The sequence below is a fragment of the Cupressus sempervirens genome, chromosome 2, assembly GCF_028749045.1.
Source record: "Cupressus sempervirens isolate cs-2001-9-10 chromosome 2, ASM2874904v1, whole genome shotgun sequence".
Taxonomy (NCBI): domain Eukaryota; kingdom Viridiplantae; phylum Streptophyta; class Pinopsida; order Cupressales; family Cupressaceae; genus Cupressus; species Cupressus sempervirens.
The window spans coordinates 314,748,769-314,775,199 of NC_143119.1; the positions used below are offsets into that span (position 1 = coordinate 314,748,769).

Genomic DNA, 26,431 nt, shown 5'->3' on the forward strand with positions numbered 1-26,431 from the left:
CTAATCTAACTCGGTGACCTTCTGATACTTGGGGTCCACTGCATTACTCGGCATCATCATGCACTTGGTAGAAGTGAAGGCTCAATCCATACTAATCACTCGATGTAGTTCTGAACTTGGTAACCACTAATGACTAGATAGATACTATACACTGAGTTTACCTTGCTTCACTAGGTAAACACTGAATCTTTCATTTCTTGATTTGCACTGAATCTTTCATCACTCAGTTTGCATTAAATCTTTCATTGCTTGGTTTGCACTAAATCTTTCATGACACAAATTATCTGCTCACTAGACACTATGAAGCATGGTAGATACTGAGAAGCTCGATAGACACTGCTGGACTTCACATTGTCTGTGTTTGGTCGATAGCCACTATCTACTCAGTGTAAACTATTGAATTGCTAAGTTTACAAGGTAACCACTTTATGCTCGGTAAGCATATAGAACCGAGTAAGTGTTGTCACTAATGACAAAATAATCATAATGCCAACAATTTCCCCCTTTTGCATTAGTGACAAAAACACTTATGAATCAAAACTTAGCCAAAATTGATCTTTGTAAATTTGCTATATGCATATCTTACATGTCTCACATATCTTACATATCTTCCCCATACATATGGTATGCATAGCCTTTTATCTATACAATGTCAACAAGCTTAACTTCTCCTACCAACAATCTCATCTCCCCCTTTTTGACAATAATGCCAAAGAATGTATAAAAAATAAACTTAAATTGAGACACCAACATGTGAGAGAAAATATGAGTGTACATTGTGAATAAGAGACAATGCCTTATCCCAATTATCTTGCAAAATCTTGCAGGTGGAGAGAGCCACTTGAACTTCTGTAGAAAGTTCAATCATATGATCTGCTATTGAAAAATTGCTGTCATGAATCAATGTTTTTGAGTAGGCATTGTGTTTATGCATGTGATCCATGACTGGAAGAATCATATTTTGAATCTCGATTAGTGTAGACTGGATTTTGGCTTCTTCTTTGAGTAACTCTGCCTGTATTTCAGACAAAAAATTCACCTTTGTGTGATGGGATGAGCTTGAACTATGGTCAAGCTACAACTTTTGAGCACTATCCTTCATTTCCACATCTGGTTTATTCAATTTTTCTTTGATTTCCTTAGTAAACTTAGTAACATCACAAAGCTTTCCAAAAGGTGATGTTACATTTGTGAACACTTGCTCAAGATCACTCAAAATTGAGGTTAATTCAACTTGTTTTATTGCAATGTGCTGAGCAATCTGCTCAAGCACTTCATTATCAAATTTCTTCTCTACCTTTTCATGAGTTTCTTTTGCCCAGAGGTGTCCTCATTGAACTTATTTACAACCTCTTCTAATTGTAAAAAAATGTGTTGAGATGAATCAACATCGACACCAATAGCTTCAATAATTATGTTTTTGGTAATTTCAATTATAGTATATTATCTATCTCTCTCTTCTCTAATTTGCTTCTACCTTTCCTTCTTGTCTAGAAGCTAACTAACCATTCTAATCTCACTGGCTAAGGCATTGTCCAAGTTTATCTTTGGAATAACAATTTATGTATCCAAATCTATATCTTCATCAATTTGTTTTCTAGTAAGAAAAAGTTTTAGAGGGGTCTTAGGATTTACTTCTATGCTTAATTCCATGGATTTGGAATCAGAGACAATAATTGACATAGATGGATTGACAGAAAATACTTGAATAGATGCATTGGAGGAAAGCTGAGAGAAGTACTAGCTAAATCCAAAATTGGTGTGCTTCCCAAAAATAATGTACAAACAGGTAGTATATAGGCTAGAATATTCACAATTGGAGTAGATAAAATTGCAGAACTTACTGTGCATGTAATAGAGGAGGTAGACATAGCTAATGCTATAGTCACTGATTTCTTGGGTGTTGATGAAGAAGGCTATAGCTCAGTAGATGAAGTAATGGTTACTTCCATAGGTGATACTCACAACTATGGGTAAGTAGGAGTGGATGATGTTTCTGATGTGGTCAATCTTGTTGAAGCTATCTCCAACCCTAATGATGTTATAGTCTTAGGTGGAGAGTGAGGAAGGGAACCAATGACTTGTGCTACAATCTTCATTGGATCATCTATTTCATCCTCTTCCTCCTTGTCTTCCTCTTCAGCTTTCCTAGCACTTGGAGCATTGTCATCTCCTTCATCACTACTGGTACCATCATCATCTTTGATTATCACTGGATCATTATTGGGCTTATGCAGATGATAGGTGTTCTTCCACATGTTTATTGCATCTCTTACAACATGCTCAATGTCCTTAATTAAAATCAAACAAGTGTGAAATTTGATCATCATTTTGCCTTCATTGTTCTTCATTGCTACCTTTATTTCTGCCTTAGTAAGACTCGATAGAAGATTCTTCAAGGATTGTTCATAAATGCCCTTGGCTATTTGGGTGGCTAAATCCCACCTTGGTTACAATCTTACCAATATCTCTTTGGAGATTTGAAGGGAAATCTGGTCTAGGGAGTATTTCCATTTTCGCATCTTATTAAGTACCAGTTCCTCAATCTATATCTTTTCTTTGTCAATCTTTGTTTCAAATTTCAATGCTTTGAAATTTGTGATGCTAGCTCCCTCTTCCATTTGTTTCAATCTTTCTTGGAAGGTAAATTGAGGCTTGTTGAATACTACTTCATCTTTATTCTTACCTTTTCCTCGCCTTGTGAAAATAGCTATGGAGGCCTTTGGGGTGTTTTTGATGATTACCCTACCTTTCTTCTTTGTAGGCTCTACCTTCTTCTTTGATTCTTCCTCTTTCTTTTCTATGTCTTGCTCCTCTTCTTTGTCCTCACCTTGTCCCTTGGTAATCATTAAGGGTTTAGTAGCAGTTTTCAACTTGGAGACCTTTCTCTTTTCTTTACTGATTGCTTGGGGAAGTTTGATTTCTAATTCTATTTTGGCTATAGCTTCATCATAGGTTCCAAAAATTGGTTTCTTGGGATCTACTAGCTTATTTACTAGTGCTTTGATAATATCTCTGGTTTTGTCAATATTTACCTCATAAGGTAGAGGTTTTACCCATGCAACTCAGCGCCTGACTGCCTGAATATATATTCTATCATAGTCAACCATAAAGAAAACATCATCTTTGTAATCTTTAACAAGTTTAGGAGGGATTCTAAATCTATTGTTCATCCTCTCCTTGAAGTCCTCAAAATAGTTGTCCATTATACTATCAAAATTGACACCCATTTCTACTATAAACTCATTAATTTGATAAAGAATGGGGACATCCTTTCTCCATACCATAGAACCTTTAGAGGGAAAGAATTTTTGTACATAGAAGAATGAACATGTCAACAATGATCTGAATTTATAGGGGTTATTCTTGGATGATCTTATACTATCCTTGTTTTTGTTCAGTTGTCTTCACATTAGGTCAGACAAGTCATACTCCAAATTCTTCTTCACAACCTTGAACGCCAGGTCTACGACCTCACACAACACACTGTTTCATCGGCTTGAACTATAGATCTTGTGAGATATCACATGGATTCCATATCTAAGTTCAACATCAGTAACGATGCTAACTTTTAAGCCTTTGTCATCCCACTCAGCTAGGGTTTTCTTCTGAAGTTCATCTTGACCTAGTGGTTTGTAGATTTGGCTTTGTTGAGTATGGGAAGGATAATAATCTTATGAATAATCTTCTTAGTAATCAATACGGGTTGTTCCAACCATAGCTGACCATTGTGAACACTGCTAGGGATGTATCTAATCCATTTTATTTGGAAACTTCTTGGCATATGGGAGATGTGAGATAACCCTTTTGTCTCCATATGTTTGTGTTCGGGTTTCAAAAAGACACTAACACAAATTTCTTCTAATGCTCTATCCATTTCTAGGGTTCCTATTTCTTGAATAGAACATTTGAAATGAGTTAAAATATCATTGATTAAAAGTATCTTTGGTGGTGTCTGTAATTGAGCACCATTAGGGTCTAGTGCCTCTACAACTGCAGGAACCAACTTGAAGTTTGGTGCTTTCCATTTTATGCCCTTAACCAACATTTTTTATCCTTGTTTTTCCTTGCTGGTGCTTGTGCTTGTGAAAGCCATTGTAGCTCAGTAAGTGATGGAAATCTTTGATCAAATTTCTTTATCTGCAAATTTTCTTGAAATTGCTTTGAAATCGCTTGAATGCACTTGTAAATATTTTAGCTCTAAGAATACGATGAGAATGAAGTTGAATTTTGCCCATTTTGATGAAAAGTTTGCCATTAATGCTAAGTACCATGTTGTCATAGTGCATGACAGACTATTATCCACTAACCTAACTCGACATGAGTATCAACTTAGTAGATCAACAAAATTCTCTTTACTCCCGACCTTGCTCAGTAAGGTCTTTAACTACTTTTCTCAGTAGAGTCTGATGCACTTGGTGAAAGATAACTTTTTTGTGATCTTGGTGTATCTGTAATACTAATTGGATCATATTTCTTACCTTACATTTCTTGGAACTGCTTATGATTTTCTTGGTGAGTACAACTCCAACACATTCTTAGGAATTTAGTTTGAGTGGATGGAGTCACCAGATTCTTGAGTGACTTCGCTTCCATGATTTGAGCTTTTATCTTCAGTGGATTTAGGAATCCATTGTTGCTTCATCTATTTCCTTATGTTGTTAGCCCTTGCTTTCTTTTCATTTTTAATTCTACCTACATTCATGCAGTTGTTAGCTATATGACTGAGTTCAATGCATGTATAACACCTTATAGTAGTGTTCTTCTTCCTTAGGTGATATCTTTCATATTTTATACTAATGTGTCCATATTCTCCACAATAATGACATCTGCACCAGGTATTGTAGTCCCATCCAAATATTGCCCTTACAAGTTGTTCTGTTGGATTGAATGTTTTGGATCTGCATTGAGATGCCTTGTGACCATGCTTCTTGCATTTGTGACAATTACCTTCAAATTTTGGTTTCTCCTTGCATTCATTTTCTTTGTGACCATGCTGATTACAATTATAACACTTTCCATTAAATTTTCTTTTTCTATTGCTCTAGCATTTGTTTGATGTGTGACCAATTTTCCCACAATGATTGCATGAGGGTTTTAGATTCCTTTTTGCACCTTTCTTGGAGGATTCACCTTGGTCTTCATTGTATCCAAGTCATGCTTTATCATTTTTCTTATAAGGATTCTGTTCATTTTTCTCTATCAGTTGATTCATGTCTTCTTGTGACTTCATCATTCTTTCATTGATTTGCTTTTTAGTATTTAGGTCACTCTTTAATTTCTCAACAATTTTCTTTCCACATCTCAGTTCTCTCAATATTCTTTCATTAACTTCCCTTTTGCTATTTATATCACTTCTTATTCTTTCATTCTATGCTTTGAGAATCTTGATTTCTTCATTTTCTCTAGAGATTTGATTCATGAGGTCTTCATGTTGATTGGATAGATTATTTCTTGCCTACTAGTCTTCATTTGCCTTGTTTCTTTGTTCCAAAACTTCACATAGCCTAATTGATTGGATTTCTTGTTCTCTTTTAAGTTTTCTTACTTCTTCCTACAGAGAGCCATTCTTTGCTAGGAGTTCCTTGATTGCCTCATTAGCTTCATCTGAACTACTTGATGGTAAAAGGTCTTCAAACTTTTCTTCAACATACTGATGGTCATTCATTTGTCTTGCAAGTTCCTTCCTTCTCTTTAGGGATTGATAAAGACACTTCTTTTCTTCTTTGAATTGAGTCATGGCCATTTCCAAATCTAGCTTTTCATTTTCAATTTCCTTGTCAAGTCTAAATATCTCCATCTGTCCTTAGATCTTTGCTCAAGTTGCTAAACTTTTATCTTGAGAACCACAAAGCTCTGCTACCAATTGTTGGAAATATTTAGGGAATAACAAGTTACTGAGAGGGGAGGGGTGAATCAGTAGCCTTAATTTTTTTTATTAATTTACCACACATCCATTTATACTACTACATGCATAAATTTTGAAACATAAAACAATCATTACACAAGTAAACACAATATTTGGTGACCCAAAAACCTTCGAAATAGAAAGTAAAATTGGGGTGGGGATGATACCCACAAAACTTCAATACTGCAATATAAAGTTGGCCGGTTAAGGCTTACATTGACCACTTCTGGTGATCTACCCTGTTAGTAGCACATAGGACTGCTAGGTCCACCTTGTTAGAGGATTTCCAAACATACAATGAAGTATGCACTCTATTAGGAGATTTGTAAAAAGACTATTAAGTCTACCTTGTTAGAGGATTTGAAAAAATCTTATTCACCTGTTAGGATGAAACAGTGGATCTTCTTGCAACTGATTGCTGATAAGATCCCTTATGCACTGATCACCTCATGTGATGGATATAACTTTTTAGTCTCTAAATTGACCTTGCTATGTACCTTGAACTACTGCTAATGATACTTCACATTACTTTGCAATTCCTTCTCATTCCATGCATCATACATTCACACACACGATATCTTACAATACATCTTACATATATACCTTTCAAACTTACAAAATTACAAGGTCGGCCAAAATAAAAGTAAACAAATACATTACAGAGTTGGCCCAATAGTAAATAACTCGGGTTCATTAAACTGACTTGGTGACCTTCTGATACTCGACGTCCACTACATTACTCAGTATTGTCATGCACTTGGTAGAAGTGAAGTCTTGGTCCATACTAATCACTCAATGTAGTTCTAAACTCGATAACCACTAGTGACTCAGTAGATGTAGTGTCACTTGGTAGATATTGTACATTGAGTTTACCTTGCTTCACTCGGTAAACACTGAATCTTTCATTTCTCAATTTGTACTGAATCTTTCATCGCTTGGTTTGCATTGAATCTTTCATTGCTTAGTTTGCACCAAATCTTTCATGACACAAATTGTCTTCTTAGTATTGTGAAGCACGGTAGATATTGAGAAGCTCGGTAGACACTGCTAGACTTCACATTGTCTTTATTTTCTCGGTAGCCACTATCTGCTTGGTGTAAATTTGTGAACTGCTAAGTTTACAAGGTAAACAATTGATGCTTGGTAAGCATACAAAATTGAGTAAGTGTTGTCACTAATGACAAAATAATCATAATGCCAACACTTTCTAGTACTCTTTTACTACTTAACATTTCTAACCTCTTATGTGTTGAACTCTATCCTCTATGTTAAAAGAGGGATATTGTTGAAAATAGATTGATACAAGTATGATAAATGTGTTTCAATCATTGTTTTATCTTTGATGTAGAACCTATTACGTTTTTGGTAAGACAACTTCTGATATGATTTAAGTACTATCACTTGTTTGATTGATGAAGAGGATTTGATCAAAAAGATGTATCAAAAGCACCTGGAGGAATGGTTGAGTTATGATATTAGAGGGAGTACAAGAATCAACTAAGATAGTAATATTATAGAGCATTGATAATCTATTTATGGTTACAAAGGATGGTTACACTAAGCAAGTTTAAAAGAACAAGTTAAAAAAAGTTTGTCTGCCAAGCTTGATGGAATGGATAGTAGTTGCTAAGAAAATTCAGTGCAAGCCAAGTAGAAAATTAGTTGGAGCTAAGTAAAAGTTCATTTTAGTGTATGCTGAGCAAAATAGTGGGTGTCAAGTAAAGTTTAGTTGATGTTGAGCACTAGTAAAATTTAATTCGTGTTGAGTGATTTTCTAGTTGATTTTGGGAAACATAGTATGTGTTGAGCATCAAAAGAAAGTTAATGTTGGGTGTCATCATTATTAGAAAGATCATGAATTTGATGGATCTGAGGTGACAAGTTTGTTTTCTTAGATTTTGCGAAGTATGTGGAACATAAGATTGATGAGATGGTGGCACAAAATTTATGGTAAACCATTTTTAGGGTAATTTAAAGAGGATTGTAAGGATAAGTTTCTAGAAGAGATATGGAATGAGGGGTAAATTAATTGAATCCTACCTAATCTATCCTAACCCTAAATTGGACGATGGAGAATGAATGAATGAAAAATGATATGAATTCTATATTTATAGGGATGACTGGTTAGAAGTAAGGGTTGTCATGTGCAAGAACCTTAGGAAGACAAGGAGTCAAGGGTATTTCTTCATCAAGTGACCTAAGTGAAGAATTTGCATTGGCATGTTAAGCAAGAAGGCTTAAGGGTATGAATGTTTGAAGGGTGAACATGCTATCATAGCTGAAATATGTGAAAGCCAAGTAGAATGGAGGACTAAAATAGAGATCAATCATTTGTAAATGGATTTGTATGTTGTTATAAGATCAAACCCTTACTATTACTCTCTAATAATTGTATTAGTCTAGGGTAAATCCTTTGGATTAAGGTTGACCTAATAGCCATTTGTAAATTCTCTAAATTGGTAAAATTCCAAGTGAATTGTCTAAAGTCCTCTAATAAGGCTCACTCCTAAGAAGGTGATTGAAATATTTTAATAGGGTCACATTTAACAATGTGTATTATAACATATAATAAGGTTGGCCTTTCACAGGGCATCACTTCAGATGAGTGAAAAAGAGTAGCATGTTATCAGTGTTTTTTCCAAAATTGGGTTTCCACATGAATCATTGTGTCAAATGTGTTGTTGAATCTATTAGGTTTCATGTTTACATTCTTGCAAATTGATTTGATAGTAATCTACAAGTTTTAAGTGATTGCATAAATCTTATGGATGCATGCATGATGATAAATGTTTTATGGGTTTACTAAGTTTTAAAAAGTTTTATTTATACATCTGGGCCTTGAATAATTGATTCACCCCACCCCCCCAAATTATTCTAAATATTTCCAACAATTGGTATTAGAGCCATCTTCTTTAGAGGACTAGTTTGAAGGTACTAGAAGCACAAAGATCAAGATATCAAAAATAGATGTACCCAAGCTGAGTAAAGATAACTTCCCTAGATGGAATTTTTTTTATGAAGCTATACCTTGGAGGACTTGGAGATCATGCAAAATCTACCATTACTACTGAACATGTTGATCCTATTGGAGGTTTAACTGCCAAGGATATGGAAAAAAAGAACACAATCAGGCAATGCTAGAGATTGCCTCTACCATAAGCTATGCTGAATTTGATGATATCAAAGGTCTAGATAGTGCAAAGAAAATGTGGGATGCTTTAACCACCATCTATGGAGGATATAAGAATGTTCTAAGTGCCAAAGCTAAAAGTCTTAGAGGTAAGTTTGATGATATGAGAATGCAAGAGAGCAAAAATATTGCTCAATATTTCTCAAGGATAAAAGATGTTGTTAATGAAATAAGAGGAGTTACTAGTACAATAGATGATGATACTCTACTAAGAAAATATTTAAGAATGCTATTGACTATATATGCTATTAGAGTTTCTGTAATACAAGAACTAAGATTATACCAGGGAATACTCTATCTCTTGAAGGTCTTGTAGGTATACTCACTAATTTTGAGTTATCTAACTTTAACAATTACAAACCTAAAAATATTGAATCTGCTTTCAAAGCTAAGCTATCATTGAAGGAGTTTGGTGAGAAGAAGAAGAAGACAAAGTATGTGTCCAGTGATAGTGACATAAATGAGGAGGATGTAGAGCAAATTGAAGTACTATTGATAAGGAGATTTTATAGAGGTAAAGGAAAATTTAAAGGCAAATTACCTATCATTTGTTTTTAACTGCAATAAAGTTGGTCATGTTGCTGCTAGAAGTCTTGAAAAGAAAAAAATACAAAGGTGGTGACAAGTACAAAAGTAGAAGAGATGAAGACAACAAAGATTACAAAGAAAAAGACAAGAAGTCTTGCTACATTGTTGAAGAGGAAATAAAAGATGAATTTGATGAACATAATGATAAAGTGGTGTATGTTGCAATGGAGAAAAAATTTGATGAAGATGAGGCAACTACACTTGTGTCTTGTGTGAACAAGAATGACAAATAGATCATCGATAGTGGGTGTTCACATCATATGACTGGAGATAAAAGTAAGTTCATTGCCTTGAATTATTATGATGGAAATAGCATAAGATTTAGTAATGATGCACCATGTTTGATAAAAGGAAAAGCTTCTATCAAACTCACAGAAAATATTTTATGTGAAAATGCTTAGTATGTTGAAGGAATTAACTATAATCTATTGAGTGTGTCACAATTGAATAATTTAGGATGTAAGGTTGAGTTTGAGAACAAGATTGCTAAGATATATGATGCTGATGGAAAACTAATTGGAGAGGTTGATCAAACTAGGAGTAATCTATTCTATTTTGATATAGAGGATGGTACTTATCTAATTGTAAAATTTGATGATGTGTGGCTATGGCACAAAAGGTTAAATGTCATGTTAATTTTGATAACTTGTTCAATATCAGTAACATGAGAAAAGTCAAAGGTTTGCCTAAGTTGAAAAAGCTTGATAATGTAATGTGAAAATAGTGTGTGTTAGCCAAAATCACAAAGTCAATTTTTAAGAGTAAAACTCATACCTCTAAAGGAATACTAGAGATTGTTCATACTAACTTGTGTGGACCAATTGAAGTGAAAAGCTACAAAGGAGGTAAGTACATTATGCTACTTGTTGATGATTATTCTAGAATGATGATAGATATATTTTTGAAATAAAAACTGATGCTTTCAAAAATTTTAAGTGGAACTTAAAAAGAGTTGAGAAGGAAATAGGTAAAAGTCTATAATATTTGAGATCTGCCAGAGGAGGAGAATTTACATCAAATGAGTTTGAGATGTTCTGTAATGATAGAGGAATCAAAGACAAACATCTGCTCCTAGAACCCCTCCACAAAATGGAATTACTGAAAGGAAGAATATGCATGTAATGGAATGTGCCAGGACACTCATGATAGAAATTTTTTTTGCTTTGAAATACTAGAGAGAAGTTGTAAGTATAGCTCTCTATACCTTGAACCATGTACAAGTCAAGAAAGTTACTCATTCAACACTATGGTATGGATCTCACCTAATGTAAAATATTTTAAGATATTTGGAAACAAATGTTTTATTTTCAAAGATTTTAGGAATGGTAAATTAGATGCAAAAAGTGAAGAAGTTATATTCCTAGGTTATTCCACAAGAAGTAAAGCCTATAAGTGTTTAAATACTAACAGTAACAAAGTTGTGGAAAGTGTAAATATAAATTTTGATGAATATATAGAAGTACATTAGATTGAACCTATAAGAGAAAAAGAAAATAACAAATCATTTTTATACTTTTATGAAGGTATATCTAATGAAGAAGATGTTGCAAATCAAGCTACAAACCAACAACAAATTTCAGTGACTACTGAGTCACATGATATGAATGCCAAGTTATAGAATGAAGTTGAGGCACATTTTGATTCTAAAATTAGTGTACATGAGAGAGATGCTAGAATACTTGAGAGAGATGTACATAGTGACTCTAAAGTAGAAAAACCAAATGAAGAAACCAAAGCTGAACCAAGATTGTCCAAACATGTCAAGAGACATCATCTTGCTACAAAAATCATGGGAGATAAATATGATAGACCAATGAAAAGAAAAAAGTTGATAAATGATACATGCTTGTTGAGTATAAGAGAGCCTAAATGAGTACAAGATGCTTTAGAAGATGTGGATTGGAGTAAATCCATGGAAGAAAAGATTGAAAAGATTGAAAAAAACAAGACATGGACTCTAGTTCCTAAACTAGAAGACAAAAATCTAATTGGTGCCAAGTGGTTTAGAAATAAGCTATATGAAAATGGTGAATTGACAAGGAACAAGAAATATTAGTTTGCAAAGGGTATGCAAAAAAAGAAGGAATTGACTATGGAGAAACATTTTCTCTTGTTGCTAGATTGGAAGGAGTAAGGACTCTGCTTGATTATTTTACATACAAAGGTTTCAAAGTTTATCAAATGGATGTTAAATCTACAATTCTCAATGGTATATTAGATGAAGAATTTTATATAGAATAGCGAGAAGGATTTGTTGATATTAACAATAAGAACATGGTATGTAGACAACATAAAGATCTATATAGTTTGAAACAAGCACCAAGAGCATGGTATGAGAGACTTCATAATTATCTTGTGAAGATTGGATTTGAAAAGAATGATGATAATAACAATCTGTACATGAAGACAGAGAAAGGAAAATGTATTTTGTTATCCATAAATGTTTGTTGATGATATCATATATAGAGATACTAATTTTTTTTGGATTGGAGGATTCCAAACTAGTAAGTACACCTATGGTGACAGACCAAAAATTATCAAAGAATGATGATTTAGCTGAGGTGAATCAAACATTATATAGGTCTATGATCAAAAAAATTACAATAATTAGTACATAGTAGACCTATTATTGTATTATCTATAAGGATGGTTGCAAGATTCTATGCTAATCCTAGGGAGAATCATTTGATGAATGTAAAGAGAATAATGAGATATTTGAAAGGAATAGAAGAATATGGTCTATACTACAAGAAACATAAAAAATTTAATTTAAGAGCCTATACTAATGTTGATTGGGCTATAAACATTGATGACAAAAAGAGCACCAATAGAGGAAAATTTTTCTTAGGCAAGCGGTTGGTTACATGGACTAGCAAAAAATAAAACTACACTTCACAATCTACTACAAAAGTTGGATATGTTGTTGTTTCTATAAATTTTACAAAAATTTTATGGATCAAACAACTACTCAAAGGTATGAAGGAAGAGATTAGTTAACCAATGATATGTTATTGTGATAATACAAGTGCTATAAATATATCAAAGAATCTTGTGATGCATCAAACAAGTTGATTGCCATATGTTGCAAATTGATGTAGTGGATCTTACTTTGGGAGTTTCCTAAAGTAATCAAAGAGCTAAAACTTCAAATCAATCACAAGCAAGGTGACACGAGAGAATTTGAAGAATTTCATATTTGCATATTAAGATGACAATTCTTTGGCATTGTTGTCAAAGAAGGAGATATTATAGAAAGAGGGAGATATATAAAGAATGAGAGATATATAATACAAGATAAGGAAACAAAGAGGGATAAATTTTAAGTTCTAAGAAATATATTGTATCTGCTGATAATGTCTACTTCGTAAGAAGAAGCTACTATAGAAGGGAGATTTAAGAAGTAATTCAGAAGGATTCATGATTGAAATCTATTTTAGAAGATGAAAGTTGCTGATAGAGGGAGAGATTTTAGTACAAGGAATTATTTTCTTTTTGTATTTTTTTTGGTTTTACTATTTTTAATCAATTCAATTTGGTTGATTGGTTTTGTTGCCATCAATGCCAAAGAAGAAGATTGTTGAAAAAGGGAGATTGTTGAAAACAGATTGATAAAAGTATGATAAATGTGTTTCAATAATTGTTTTGTCATTGATGTAAAACCTGCTACTTTTTTGATGAGACAATTACTTATATGATTTAAGTATCATCACTTGTTTGATTGATAAAGATGATTTGATCAAAAAGATGCAATAAAAGCACCTAGAGGAAAGTTTGAGTTATGATATAAAAGAGAATACACTAATAAACTAAGACAGTGATATTATAGTGCATTGATAATCTACTTATGGTTACAAAGGTTGGTTCAACTAAGCAAGTTTAGAAGAACAAGTTAAACAAAGTTTGTCTGCCAGGCTTGATCAAATGGATAGTAGGTGCCAAGAAAATTTAGTGCAAGGTGAGTAGAAAATCAATTGAAGCTGTGTAAAAGTTCATTTTAGTGTATGTTGAGAAAAATAGTGGATGTCTAGTAAATTTTAGTTGATCCTGAGCACCAATAAACTTTAGTTCACGTTGGGTGATTTTTTAGTGGATGTCAAGCAACACAATATATGTTGAGCATTAGAAGCAAGTTAATGCCAAGTGTCAAAATTATTAGAAAGATCATGAATTTGATGGATCTGAGCTGACAAGTTTGTTTTCTTGGATTTTGTGAAATGGGTGGAAGATAATATTGATGAGCTGATGGCATAGAACTCATGGTAAATCATTTTAAGGTGAATTCAAAGAGGATTGAAGGAGAAATTTCTAGAAGTGATAAGGAATGAGGGGTAGATTCATTAAATCCATTAAATCCTACCTAATCTATCCTAATGCTAAATTGAATGATAGATAATGAACAACAAAAGATCTTAATTCTCTATTTATAGGGATGGCTGGTTAGAAGCAAGGGCTGTCATGTGCGAGAACCTAAGGAAGAAAAGAAGTGAAGGATATTGCTTCACCAAGTGACCTAAGTGAAGAATTTGCATTGGCATGTTAAGCAAGAAGGCTTAAGGGTATGAATGCTTGAAGGGTGAGTAAGCTATTAAAGCTAAAATGTGTGACAACAAAGTAGAATGGAGGATTGATAAAAAGATTTGTAATATGGAAATGGTGTTGTAAGTTATTATCACATCAAATCCTTACTATTACTCTCAAATAATTGTATAAGTATAGAGTGAATCCTTTGGATTAAGGTTGACCTAGCAATCATTTTTAAATCATCTAACTGGGTGACATTCCAAGTGAATGGTCTAAAGTCCTCTAACAAGGCTCACTCCTAATAGGGTGATTGAGATACTTTAATAGGGTCAAATTTAACAATGTGTATTGTAACCTTTAACATGGTTGGGCTTTCACGGGGCATCACTTTAGACGAGTGGAAAAAAGTAGCATGTTATTGGTGGTTTTTTCTAAATTAGGTTTCCATGTAAATCATTCTTTCAAATGTAGTTACTAAATCTGTTATGTTTCATATTTACATTTCTACAAATTGATTTGATAGTAACCTACAAGTTTTAAGTGATTTCATAAGTCTTACGGATGCATTCATGATGATAAATGTTTTATGGGTTCACTAAGCTGTGAAAATTTTTATTTATACATCTAGACCTTGGATAACTGATTGACTCTCCCCTCTCAGTTATTCTAAAGAATTCCAATATTCTATCATTCATTTCTTCTCACTTCAATTTTTCCCTCTCAATCATAAATCATAATAGCTTAAAACTATTTCAAATAGGTTCTTATATAGTTTTATTTTCCTTTTATGAAATTAGACCTAATTATGGGTTTACAATCCTTTATAAATGTATCTTACATTAAAATCAATGCTTCTAGAATAATCTAACCTTTCCTTCCTTTTCATATTTATTTTCATTGGTTTGTCCTTCCTGACAATCATCAACAATCAATTCATATTCTAAAAGAAATATTTTTGTATCTTTACCTTGATTAGTGCAAACCATTTTTATCACTTGATAAGATCATGTCAAATCAAATTTTTTGTCAACATAGATGGTAAAAGTAGAAAGTCATGTCACCCTTTGACAAAGGAAAAGGATAGCATAAAAAAAAAAGTGTTAAACTTCAACAATATAAAAGTTATATTTCTATTTTGAATTTTAAGTTGGTGTAAACTGATGAAATATGTATAAAAGGATCAAGTTTCTATTTGTTATTTTTTAATTTGTTTAAAAAAAAATAATAGTATATTTTTATTAATAATTACATAACTATTTTTTAATAAAAATTGAATATATACCTCTATCACTATGATGTACATTAGAGTCTTTGTCATGTGTAGGATCTATGCTAGGAGTAGAAGGCTACAATGAAATGTCATACGCATTGTTATCATTATTCAAAATTAATGTCAAATATATTATTTCTCATGAATTTCACAAATTGAGTTATTATTCAGTAGAAATTTTTACCAGTGTTTGAATTGATTCACCAACATCTTGTACATCTTTTTGATCACTGGAATCTATGTGCTGGCAAAAAACCACTACTTTATAGCCTTGCTTGAAGCCAATTTGTTTTCTCTCTTCTATGGGTGCTGAATTAAATGTAGTGCCCTACATTTTTTGCATTATATCTTCAATATTGAATGTATTTCTTATTTGTAATCTTATATAATAAAAAAATTGGTACAAAATTTTGTTTACTGCTATGTACAAGTCATGAATAAATTTTCATATGTCAACTAGAGCCAAGATGATGTTGGCCAACCTTATCTTTTCTAGCTTGCATAGCCTTTGATGTATCTTACAACCTATATATGAAAACTTTGAAATATGTTAGAAATATGTTAGATATATAAATATAAAGATCACTAATTTGTGCATAATTAAATTGATAGTAAAACATACCTATTTTTGTCTAGTGGCACTGGTTTAATTCCTTTATCTTTTAGTCTTATCTCTTTTGCATCTTCAATGATTTCATTCTACTCCAACTTTGGGTTGACCATTAGAGCCCTTTAGATGTTTGCAAAATTTATTAAGAATTTGTACTTTGTTAAAAATATTTTGACCAAAGAGATCCTATAGAGATTTATGAGACATTCTTTTAATCCAAGGCCTTGCTCATTGTACCTTTTAATAGAAAACAAAATTGTTATTTAAAAATTAGTTCAAGCTATGTACCTTGAATATATTATGAATGGATGTGTGGAAAAACATTCTAGCAATTATATGAAGCTATGCAACTTTTATGTAATGTCAGCACCAAATATCTTCAATGTTAAATAAATAATAAATTCATAAAAAAAGACTGTTTCCTGTTGGGATCATTAGTCAAAAATGAGTTATGAATAAGTAAACTACAATTACACTCTAAATAATTGAAATCTAAAAGTACCCAAAATCTTAATTAATTTTAAGAGAATCATATATCTCTCAGCCATCAATAATGACACCTCCAATGATCTAGTAGAAGTAACATGGGCTACTCCAAGAAAGGATGGTAAATTATCACCAGTACTGGTATCTATTCTATCATCATGAGAGGGTGTATCTGTCACTGCACAAAGTTAATCAATGACATAATATGAGAAAATGTACAATAAATTACAAATCAAATCATATTAAAAACATAACCGAATATAGAAAAACAAGAATTTACTAGCACTAGTTGCAGCTAGCATGAATATTTGCATGCTCCTTATTGTTGATCCTGCAGTCAACAATCTTAGAGTGTTGGTCGACCTCATCAGAGGAGGTGTATGCATGCCATCGAGACCTAAAAAAAATCATATATCTATTGTATTTTTCAAATATAAATTTCAAAAATATGACAATAATAATATACTTCACCTTTTTTATAAAACTATTGATAATCATCATGAATAAAATACTGATGGATTTTGACTATTGATTGACTACAATAGAGAACCATGTTATATGGTGATTTTGATGATGTTTGTTCTGATGGTTGAAAATCGAAATCACATACCTACAGGAACTACACTTGTATCCTTATCAAGTCCAACAACTTGGTGAGGTCTCAAAAAATGTTGAAACAATATATACATATTTTGGTTCATGATCCATCAATTAGTATAAAACATAAAGCTTTATTGATCCATTGTACTAGCTAAAGATTCATTGTTGCTTACTTCTAGAAAATATGCTCTTTAACACAATTCATTTCTCATCACCTCTATCTCTTCAGGTGGATTTGGTCTCTCTTTCATAGACCTACAACATGCATCACTATCATCTTCTATTCTTGGATTTACCTCACTCAAGGAAGACAAATCTGGTGGTACTTGTAGCCCATCAAATGAGAGATATAGTTGAAGGAATGAAATATTTTTCTATAAAATGAGATGAATATTGATAAAAAATTCCTAAATTCAATGTTTAAGGTAAAGAGAAAGAAAGCATGTAATAAATTTATACCTCCTGATCCATGTCACTATGTACGATCCTTGTCAAAGGGGTATAGTTTCCTATATATATAAATAATTTGTCTTAAGTTAGTTACAAATCACATGATACTATGCTATAAATTACATAGAATATAACATGAACAATATGGATGCATCATAATTATTTTATACTTATTAATTTGTTACCTCTGCAAAAATTATATTATAAGTAATCAATACAAATAATTAAGCATTGTGACACATATTTGAAACATGTGTACCATAAGTCATCAATGTTGTTATCATAAATCAAGCTAATATATTAATCATGATAACTTAAAACAACTTAAACACATTTTCAATGAATATATCAATACCTCTTACATTTTATTGATCATACCTAATACATTTCCATTGTTCATTCATTGATCATCTTCTTTGTCCATCTCATCATCATGAACATCACCATTATCACCATCATCATCATCATCATCATCACTATGACCATCATCATCATGATTGTCGCTATGACCATCACCATCACCATCACCATCACCATTGCCACTACCACCACCACCACCACCACCACCATTATCATCATCATCACCACCACCACCACCACCAACATCATCATCATCAACACCATCATCACCACCACAACATCATCATGAACATATTTTCCATCATCATCTAATTTTTCTTCCATTTCTTTAGTATCTTCTTCTTCAATCACATTATACTTTACCAATCTTCCTATTTCATCATATATAATGACAAATGAACAACGTAGTTTATGTGGAATGCCAAAGTAAAACACTTTCTCACATTAGATTGGAAGAACATTGGGCTCAGTTCTAACTAGTTCAAATGACCTTGTATTTATCATTGTAAATACATTATCATGTTCAATAATAGTTATATTAGGATCATTTTGATTCATTCGTCAACTGTACCATTTGGCAACAAATAGAGCTAGTTTAAAAAATTAAAGTCTCACTCAATTATACGGTCCAATATGCCATAGTATCTATTTTTAGATTGTTGATAATGCATGTCATTTCTAGATGAAATATAAGTGACCTCAAACACTGTAGTTATCCCATAATTGCAAGTTTTCTTTGTGCTATCTAGATTTTTTATATTAAATTTATGTCCATTGTAGTATATATCTTTGTGGTGCTTGACTTGTTATTTTTCAAACATGTCAAATAATGCATCCATCTATGAGTTGATATTGAAAAAATGGGTCATGATAGATTAAATTATAGGTACCTTTCTAGCTCTTAAAAAATTTGCTAGATCAATTACCATTTGCATAACATTGGAACTCCATTACAATGAGCTTCTTTAACCAATTAAGAAACACCCTTCACATGTTAATGAGATGCCATTTTTTTGATATCATTCAATTCATACCATCGTCCAATCAAGATTTTTTTCAATATACAAATGAAGTGCATCCCACTCATGAGAAACCATATAAAATAAATAGACCAATTAGAAACAACTTATATTGATGATAGATAAGAATTAATTTACTACCATAATGTCTTATGATTACCTCTCATTTTCCTTAATCTTCCTTTCCCCATCAAGTACTCCCCTTCGAATTTGTTAATGGAGTTGAGATCCCAAATGCCCAAAATACAAACTTAGAAATATATTCACTAATGTACATCATGGTCTAGTATACCATATATTACTCCACCATGGAACCCTTAGAATGTGCTCTTTTTTGAGCAAGTCCCTTCAAATATTTCAAGTGTCTCTCAACCATCTAAATTGGCCTAGTTGGCACATGTCTACACAATTAAATCTCCTCAACTAGGTGTATGATGTAATGTTCTTGTGCATTGAAAAAGGTTGAAGGTAGACACTTTTGAATCTCACACAAAAGTTGAAGAATTTTTATCTTCCAATGTTTTATGTCTTTTTTTATCAATTTCTTTAGATGATTAGCACCTAGAACATATTCATCATGAAAAAACATAATATTGAGACTCTACAAAAAATTATACAATAAATTACAGAAAATGAAGAGCAAGATGCAAAAATCATATCTATACGAAAAATCTAAAAAATAATACTTCTAATCTCATGTATTTCCCAAGATCATATATTTAACTTATTTGACACTCATCTTTTTGAAGTTGTGTGGGACAGATAGAGGTAGAACATATTGAAATAATAATAAAATGATATTTTCAATATATTATAAAATAATACAATTAAAAGTGCATGATGTTTTACAAATTCATCATAAATAGAGAAGAACGTGACTAACCTTAAAGAAGGAATGCCATTCATTCATTTTCAACCCTAACCCAAAATCACCTTCTATTGATATGGGAGTTGGGATCCAAAATGCCATCTACATGGATCTATAATACAAACTTGGGAATATATTCACTAATGCACACCATGATTTGGTACATACCATATATTCCTACACCATGGAACCCTTAGAACATGCTCTTTTCCAAGCAAGGCCCTTCAAAAACTTCAAGTATCTCTTAACCATCTACATTGGCCTAGTTGGTACATGTCTACACAATGAAATCTCCTCAACTAGATGTATGATGCAATGTTCTTGTGCATTGAAAAAGGTTAAAGGCAAACATTTTTGAATCTCACACAAAAGCCAAGGAATCTTTCTCTTCTAATGTTTTATGTCTTTTTTTATCAATTTCTTTAGATGACAACCACCTAGAAGATATTCATCATGCAAAAACACAATACTAAGACTCTACAAAAAATTATACAAAAAATTATAGAAAACGAAGAGCAAGATACAAAAATAATATCTATACAACAAATCTAAAAAATAACACTTATAATCTCATGCATTTCCAAAGATCATATATTTAACTTGTTTGAGACTTATGTTGTCAAAGTTGTGTAGGAGAGATAGAGGTAGAATATACTACAATAATAATAAAATGATCTTTTCAATATATTATAAAATAAAATAATGAAAAGTGCATGATGCTTTACAAATTCATTGTAAATAGAGAAGAACATGACTTATCTTGAAGAAGATATGCCATTCATGCATTTTCAACCCTAACCCAAAATCACCTTTCATTGATATGAGAGATCTTATATTTGCAACAAATCTTGTGGGAAATTTAGTTTTTTAATGACTTAAAATATGGCATCAGTTTGTTGCTGTATTAATAACTAAGGAATGACACTCATATTAATATGGTTTCCATTGCAATTCGATTCAATGAAAAACTTCAATGCATGATTGGAATCATGAATGTCATTACATATTTTGACCAATTTTTCTTTTTCATGCCTTTCATCCAATATTTTCCATAGTGTCTCAATTACATTCTTTCCAATATGCATAGCATCAAACAAATACAAAATTGGGAGGTGCTCATAGTATCTAAACCTACTAGATTGTCTAGGACATCTTTTAAGTCCTTTTGGAAGTTGCTTATGAATTCCTTGACAACCTCCACAAATATTAATTACATCATTACTAAATAAAATATTGTATCCAAATTTAAATTCAGAAAAAAATTATATTAGATGGAATGAAATTACTTCGGTGATTCATTATATTGTATTCCAACTTCCATATGTGAGGTGTCACTCTTCATGGCTTTAATATTGTCTCCTCTTTCCCATCAAAAATATGTTTTTTTATAATTCAATACTTATGATTTTTGTAGAGAAAGTGCCTATGCCCATCAAACACCTGCTTTCCTAAATATTTTGAATGACAAGATTTCATCTTTGGATCACAAATTGGAGATGAAAATTTCCTTTTTGTTTGAAGACCTCCAAGATTGTGTATAATTGGATGACATGTGTAGAATATTCATATTTACAATTATCACTTGCAACTTAAACATAAAAAATAAATCCATCAACACTATTACATACCAAAAATATGCATTAACAATTTTACATACCATAAAAATGTGGTAGCACAGGGGCATCATGTATTGTCCATACAAGCATTGCATAGAATTGAAATTGTATTTCACCTATTGGTCTAGGGATTTCATACATAGTGATCTCATACCATAACTCCAACAACTCATCAATTAGGGGCTTAAGATATACATTCATATATTTCACTTGGTACTTACCTAGTTGAATCAACATAAACAAAAAATACTTATAATGAACATTTTGATATTGTGTTTGTAAATTAATTTAGATGGCTATTAAATGAAAAAAATACTTGGCACAATCATTTCCAACATTATGTGCCCCCTCTTTATGGACATCCAGGGAGGAATGTTATTGTTAATAATAAAAATAGGCTAGACCAAGTAAATAGATCTCATCTCTCAAAATTTATTGACATTGTCTTCTATGAATGAAAGCTTCAGATTATGAGGTTCTTCTTTAAATACTCACCGCATATCTTCTATATCCTTAAATGCATAACCATATGTAGGCATTTGTATAATTCCATCTTGAATTGTATTGCATGCATGGTAATCCATAAACTCTGCCAAGCTAGTGCACCTAAATAATTGTTAAAAATGTGGAATAATAGGAATGTACCAAAGAACCTTACAAGGTACTTTTTTAGTTATTTGATCTGATCAATATCTACTAATGTGACAATTAGGGCATTGTGTTGAAAATTCTACTGGAAATGGAAAGGAGTAATTGAGGTGGTAGGGGGGGGGGCGGGGGGGGGGGGGGGGGGGCAGGGGTTGGGGGGGTGTTGAATTGATGACCCCTAAAACAAATCCAAGTCCCTTTAAGATATCAACACAATATAAAATCAAAACCTTGTCCAAACTTGGCTAGCACTAAATATTCTAGTGTAACTCATTTAACACTAAATATTATGTTGTAACTTAGTTAACACTAAATAATCTATCACTTTGTTAACACTAAAATAATTAGATCTTAAGATATTCAATTTTTTTAGTCTTTATTAATTAGTTGCAGAAACATAAAGGAAATAATATGAACACTAGAGATACCAAGATTTAACAAGAAACCCAATTTGGGAAAAGTACCAATTGCAACTAGTTACTATTTTTCACTCTTATGAAGTGAGTCATGTTAGTAACCAACCATGTTAAAGATTATAAAACATATTGTTAGGTTTGACCCTATTCGAGGATTTAATTCACCTTGTTAGGAGTGGCATTATTAGAGGTCTTTAGACACTTCAATCTAGAAATGCCACATTGTTAGAGGATTGGTTGAATAGCTATTAGGATAACTCTATTAGGAGATTTCATTCATTGCTGTACAATTATTAGAGAGTAATAATGACTTGACCTGATTGCTAATGCAACTAACTTTGCTGATTTAAATCTCTATTCTAGCTTGATTACTTGATCATCCTTGATCAACGTGTTATTTGCAACTTGGTCAACATGGATACCCTTCCTTCTTATAGATATCCTTTAAATTCTCATCTTCTATCCATCTTTTTCAATTCTACATCTCCACACTTCAAATCTCAACTTGAACTTTCTTTATATGATTCACCTTATCAAGTTGGCCTAAATACTCTATTAATCAAAAAATTACCATCCCTTAAGTTAGATTAAATTAACCAATAAAATTATCAAACTTAATATGTCAATAGTCAGCTAATACAGAACTCATTACTTGGTCAACTTAGATTAACCCTTTGTTACCAACCCAACTTGGTCAATACTGCTTTGTGCTAACTTTCCTTTGGTGATTGATTGAACTTGGTATATATAGGATATACTTCATTAACCAATTGAGTTTAGTCAATACTATCTCTAAACTTGGTTGAAATTGAATGCTCAACATACACAAGAAACTATTTTTGATGCCTGGGTGATCTTGGATAGGACTAACTACTCAACAAAGGCTTGACATTTTGTGTAACATCAAAGACAACATAAAATTGAATAATTGTTTCTAACAATCTCCCTCTTTAGCATTGATGGAAACACATGTCATAATACAAAGAAATTTTAGAGAAAAATAGATGTAATGATAATATCTTTAGCCTCATTCCTATTCTCATCTATGAGAACTCCCTCTATCAATGAGAACTTCCTTTGACATCAATTTCTAATTGCTCTAACTATAATCTCTCCCTAGGACTTACTAAAATAAAATTTCCTTGACAAAAAAATCTCCTTGATCTATATAAAAAATTTCTCTGATATGACAAAAAACTACAACAAAGTCTCCCTAGCCTATATACAAAGTTTCTCTTATATGATAGCAAAATCTCCCTCTTTGACATCTCATGCCAAAGATAACATTCAATTTATTTTCAATGTACCTAATGTTAGATTGTGTCATTGATTTTGGGCCAACATGTAATTATTAATTGTAACCCTAAAGAGGCAATAATACCTGTATAAAAGGGATTAGTTTTAGGGATTGTTTCATAGTTATGATGCAAAAATTGGTTCTTACGACGACATTGAGCTATAAGGGATTACGGATTATAATCAAGTTGTAATTACTGGATCATAATAATATTGAACTTTCTGTTTGGTGGACATAGCCCATGGATTGGGTGAACCATGTTAAATCTTGGTGTGTTGTGTTCTTTTCTATATGATTTAATATTTTTTGATATTGGTTATATGTGCATGTAATTGTTATTTTTGTTTGTGGTTTAATCCTAACACGTGATGTATTGATTCATATGCAATCTTCTCTAATAATACTGCATAAACTTGATTGATCTTCAAATGCTTGGTTGATGCATGACTAATCTTTGATTAGTGAGCTTCAGATAAGGGAATGACCCCTATTTAATCTCTTAGATATGAAAATATATCCTTAAGTAATGGCTTGGTGAATATGTTTACAATTTGTTCCTTTGTATTCACATATTCCAATCTCACCTCTTTTTCTTGCACTAATTCTCTCAAAAAATGACACTTTATTAGATTGTGCTTTGTCTTGCTATGCATCACTAGATATTTGGATATGTTAATTGCATTGGTTTTCATATAGAAGATAACTATTAAATCCTTGATTTATTTGTTCATACCTAACAATAATTGTTTGAACCAAATGATGTTAGAACAATTAATTGTTGCAACAACATATACTACTTCTATTGTAGACTAAGAGATGCAATTATGTTTCTTTCTTTTCAAAGACACTAACCTCTTTCCAAGAATGAATGCTCCACTACTAGTTCTTTTCCTTTCATCAATAATTCCTGCCTAATTAACATCAATAAACTATTTCAATTCAAAGTTTCCCCCTTTCTTATGCCACAATCCATAATCCTCAATACCTTTTAGATACCTCAGAATTCTTTTTATTTCCATCATATGATTTTCCTTTAGATTAGTAGAGAATATTTCCACCATACCATTTGCCAATGCAATATCAGGTCTTGTGTACATACTGTTGTGGTATCCACAACACATGCCCCATTCCTCACTAGGAATGGGGACCCCCTACTTTCTTTCGACTCCCGGACTCATGGTTCGAGAATCGAAAGAAGAAGAAAGTCTCGTTCAAATCAGTTTAGAAAAAAAATTTTAAAAAATCAAAAAATTGAAAATTAAAAATTAAAAAAAAGAAAAAAAATCCCGAGCACACGCTTTGCAAAAACAAGGAAGGAAGGGGGGTTATAAAACCCCCTCCTTCCCCCTTTTTATTTTCATTTCTTCACTTCAATCTTTTTGGTAGAGCTAAGAGAGGAAGGTATGAAACCTCCCCCCTCCATTCCCATGGTCTCGCGCTTGAGCGCGCACGCAAGAGAAAAAGTGCGCGACATGTTGCCGCTGCGCCCTTCTTGGCGTGTGCGCGACGCTATTGCCACATCCCTCTAGGCTACGCGCAGTTGGCACTCAGTGCATCCTTTTGGACGCGCAACGATGTTGTCGCTGTGCACGCCTACAAGGCCACACGTGACTGCCGCACTGTGCATCCTTTTGTGTTGCTCTGTCGCGGCACCCTTTTGGACACACGGCGGCGCGGTCACTGTACACGCCTACAGGGCCACCCTCGCCCCACTCTACCGCGGTACCCTTTTGGATGCCCACGCACGGCCTTCGTAGCGCCAAACCTCACTTTTTTTTTAATTTTAATTTTTAAAATTTTTTTTATATATGATCTCAAAAGCCCAAAAAAAAAAAAAACTAAAAAATAATAATAATAATAAAAATGAAAATAAAGAAATCACAAGAAGTAAAATAAATTCTAGAATATCATTCTTTTAATTTTTGTTAATGTTTTATATGTATCCAGTGATTAATTGTTCTTTTTCTTTGTGATGTACAAGTAATATAATCAAATGGCATCCACATCTAGATCAATAGTAAAGCCAGTTGTGTACAAGTTCCAAGGCATAACCCTGAAGTCACAATTGCACAATGAACACTATGAGATCAAAGACACAAAAATTGGACACACGGACTTGGAAGAATTTTTTAGGGTTTGTAACAACCCAATTGAAAGATCTTCTTTGAGATCTACCTTAATCAGATTTGGATTGGTAAATGTAGCATCACATCCTAGGACTGTTCAGTCAGTTGAATTGATTTTGACCTTATCTCGACATTTTTTTCTCGAGGAAAGGGTGGTAAAGAGCATCACTTGGGAAGTGGTTCAAGATCTATGACCTGATAATATCGAGAGAGTTTTTCACTTACTTAGAGCTGATCAGTTTGTCAGACTTTCATATGAAGCAGCTAAGAGGTGGCATAAGGATCATCACCAGGAGGCCATGGACATCATATATTCCTCTTACTTCATTGAGAAGCGATCTCGGGGAAAAACAATCAGCATAGTAGATATGGCACGAGGATACATGAAGGATGACATTGGATATTTAATCATTCTTCTGAGCAAAGTTATGGGATCGCCTATAGCAGGTCATCTCACT

At 32.5% G+C, this 26,431-nt stretch overlaps 1 protein-coding gene across 1 annotated transcript in view; it reads left to right on the forward strand.

Moving 5' to 3' along the window:
* Positions 1-25,376, forward strand: part of LOC149572369 (leucoanthocyanidin reductase-like) — a 109,934-nt gene extending 84,558 nt beyond the window's left edge. The window contains exon 4 of the mRNA XM_089815825.1: positions 25,234-25,376. Coding sequence (XP_089671951.1) covers positions 25,234-25,376 — 143 coding nt within the window. The remainder of the gene's footprint in view (positions 1-25,233) is intronic.
* Positions 25,377-26,431: the final 1,055 nt, after the last annotated feature.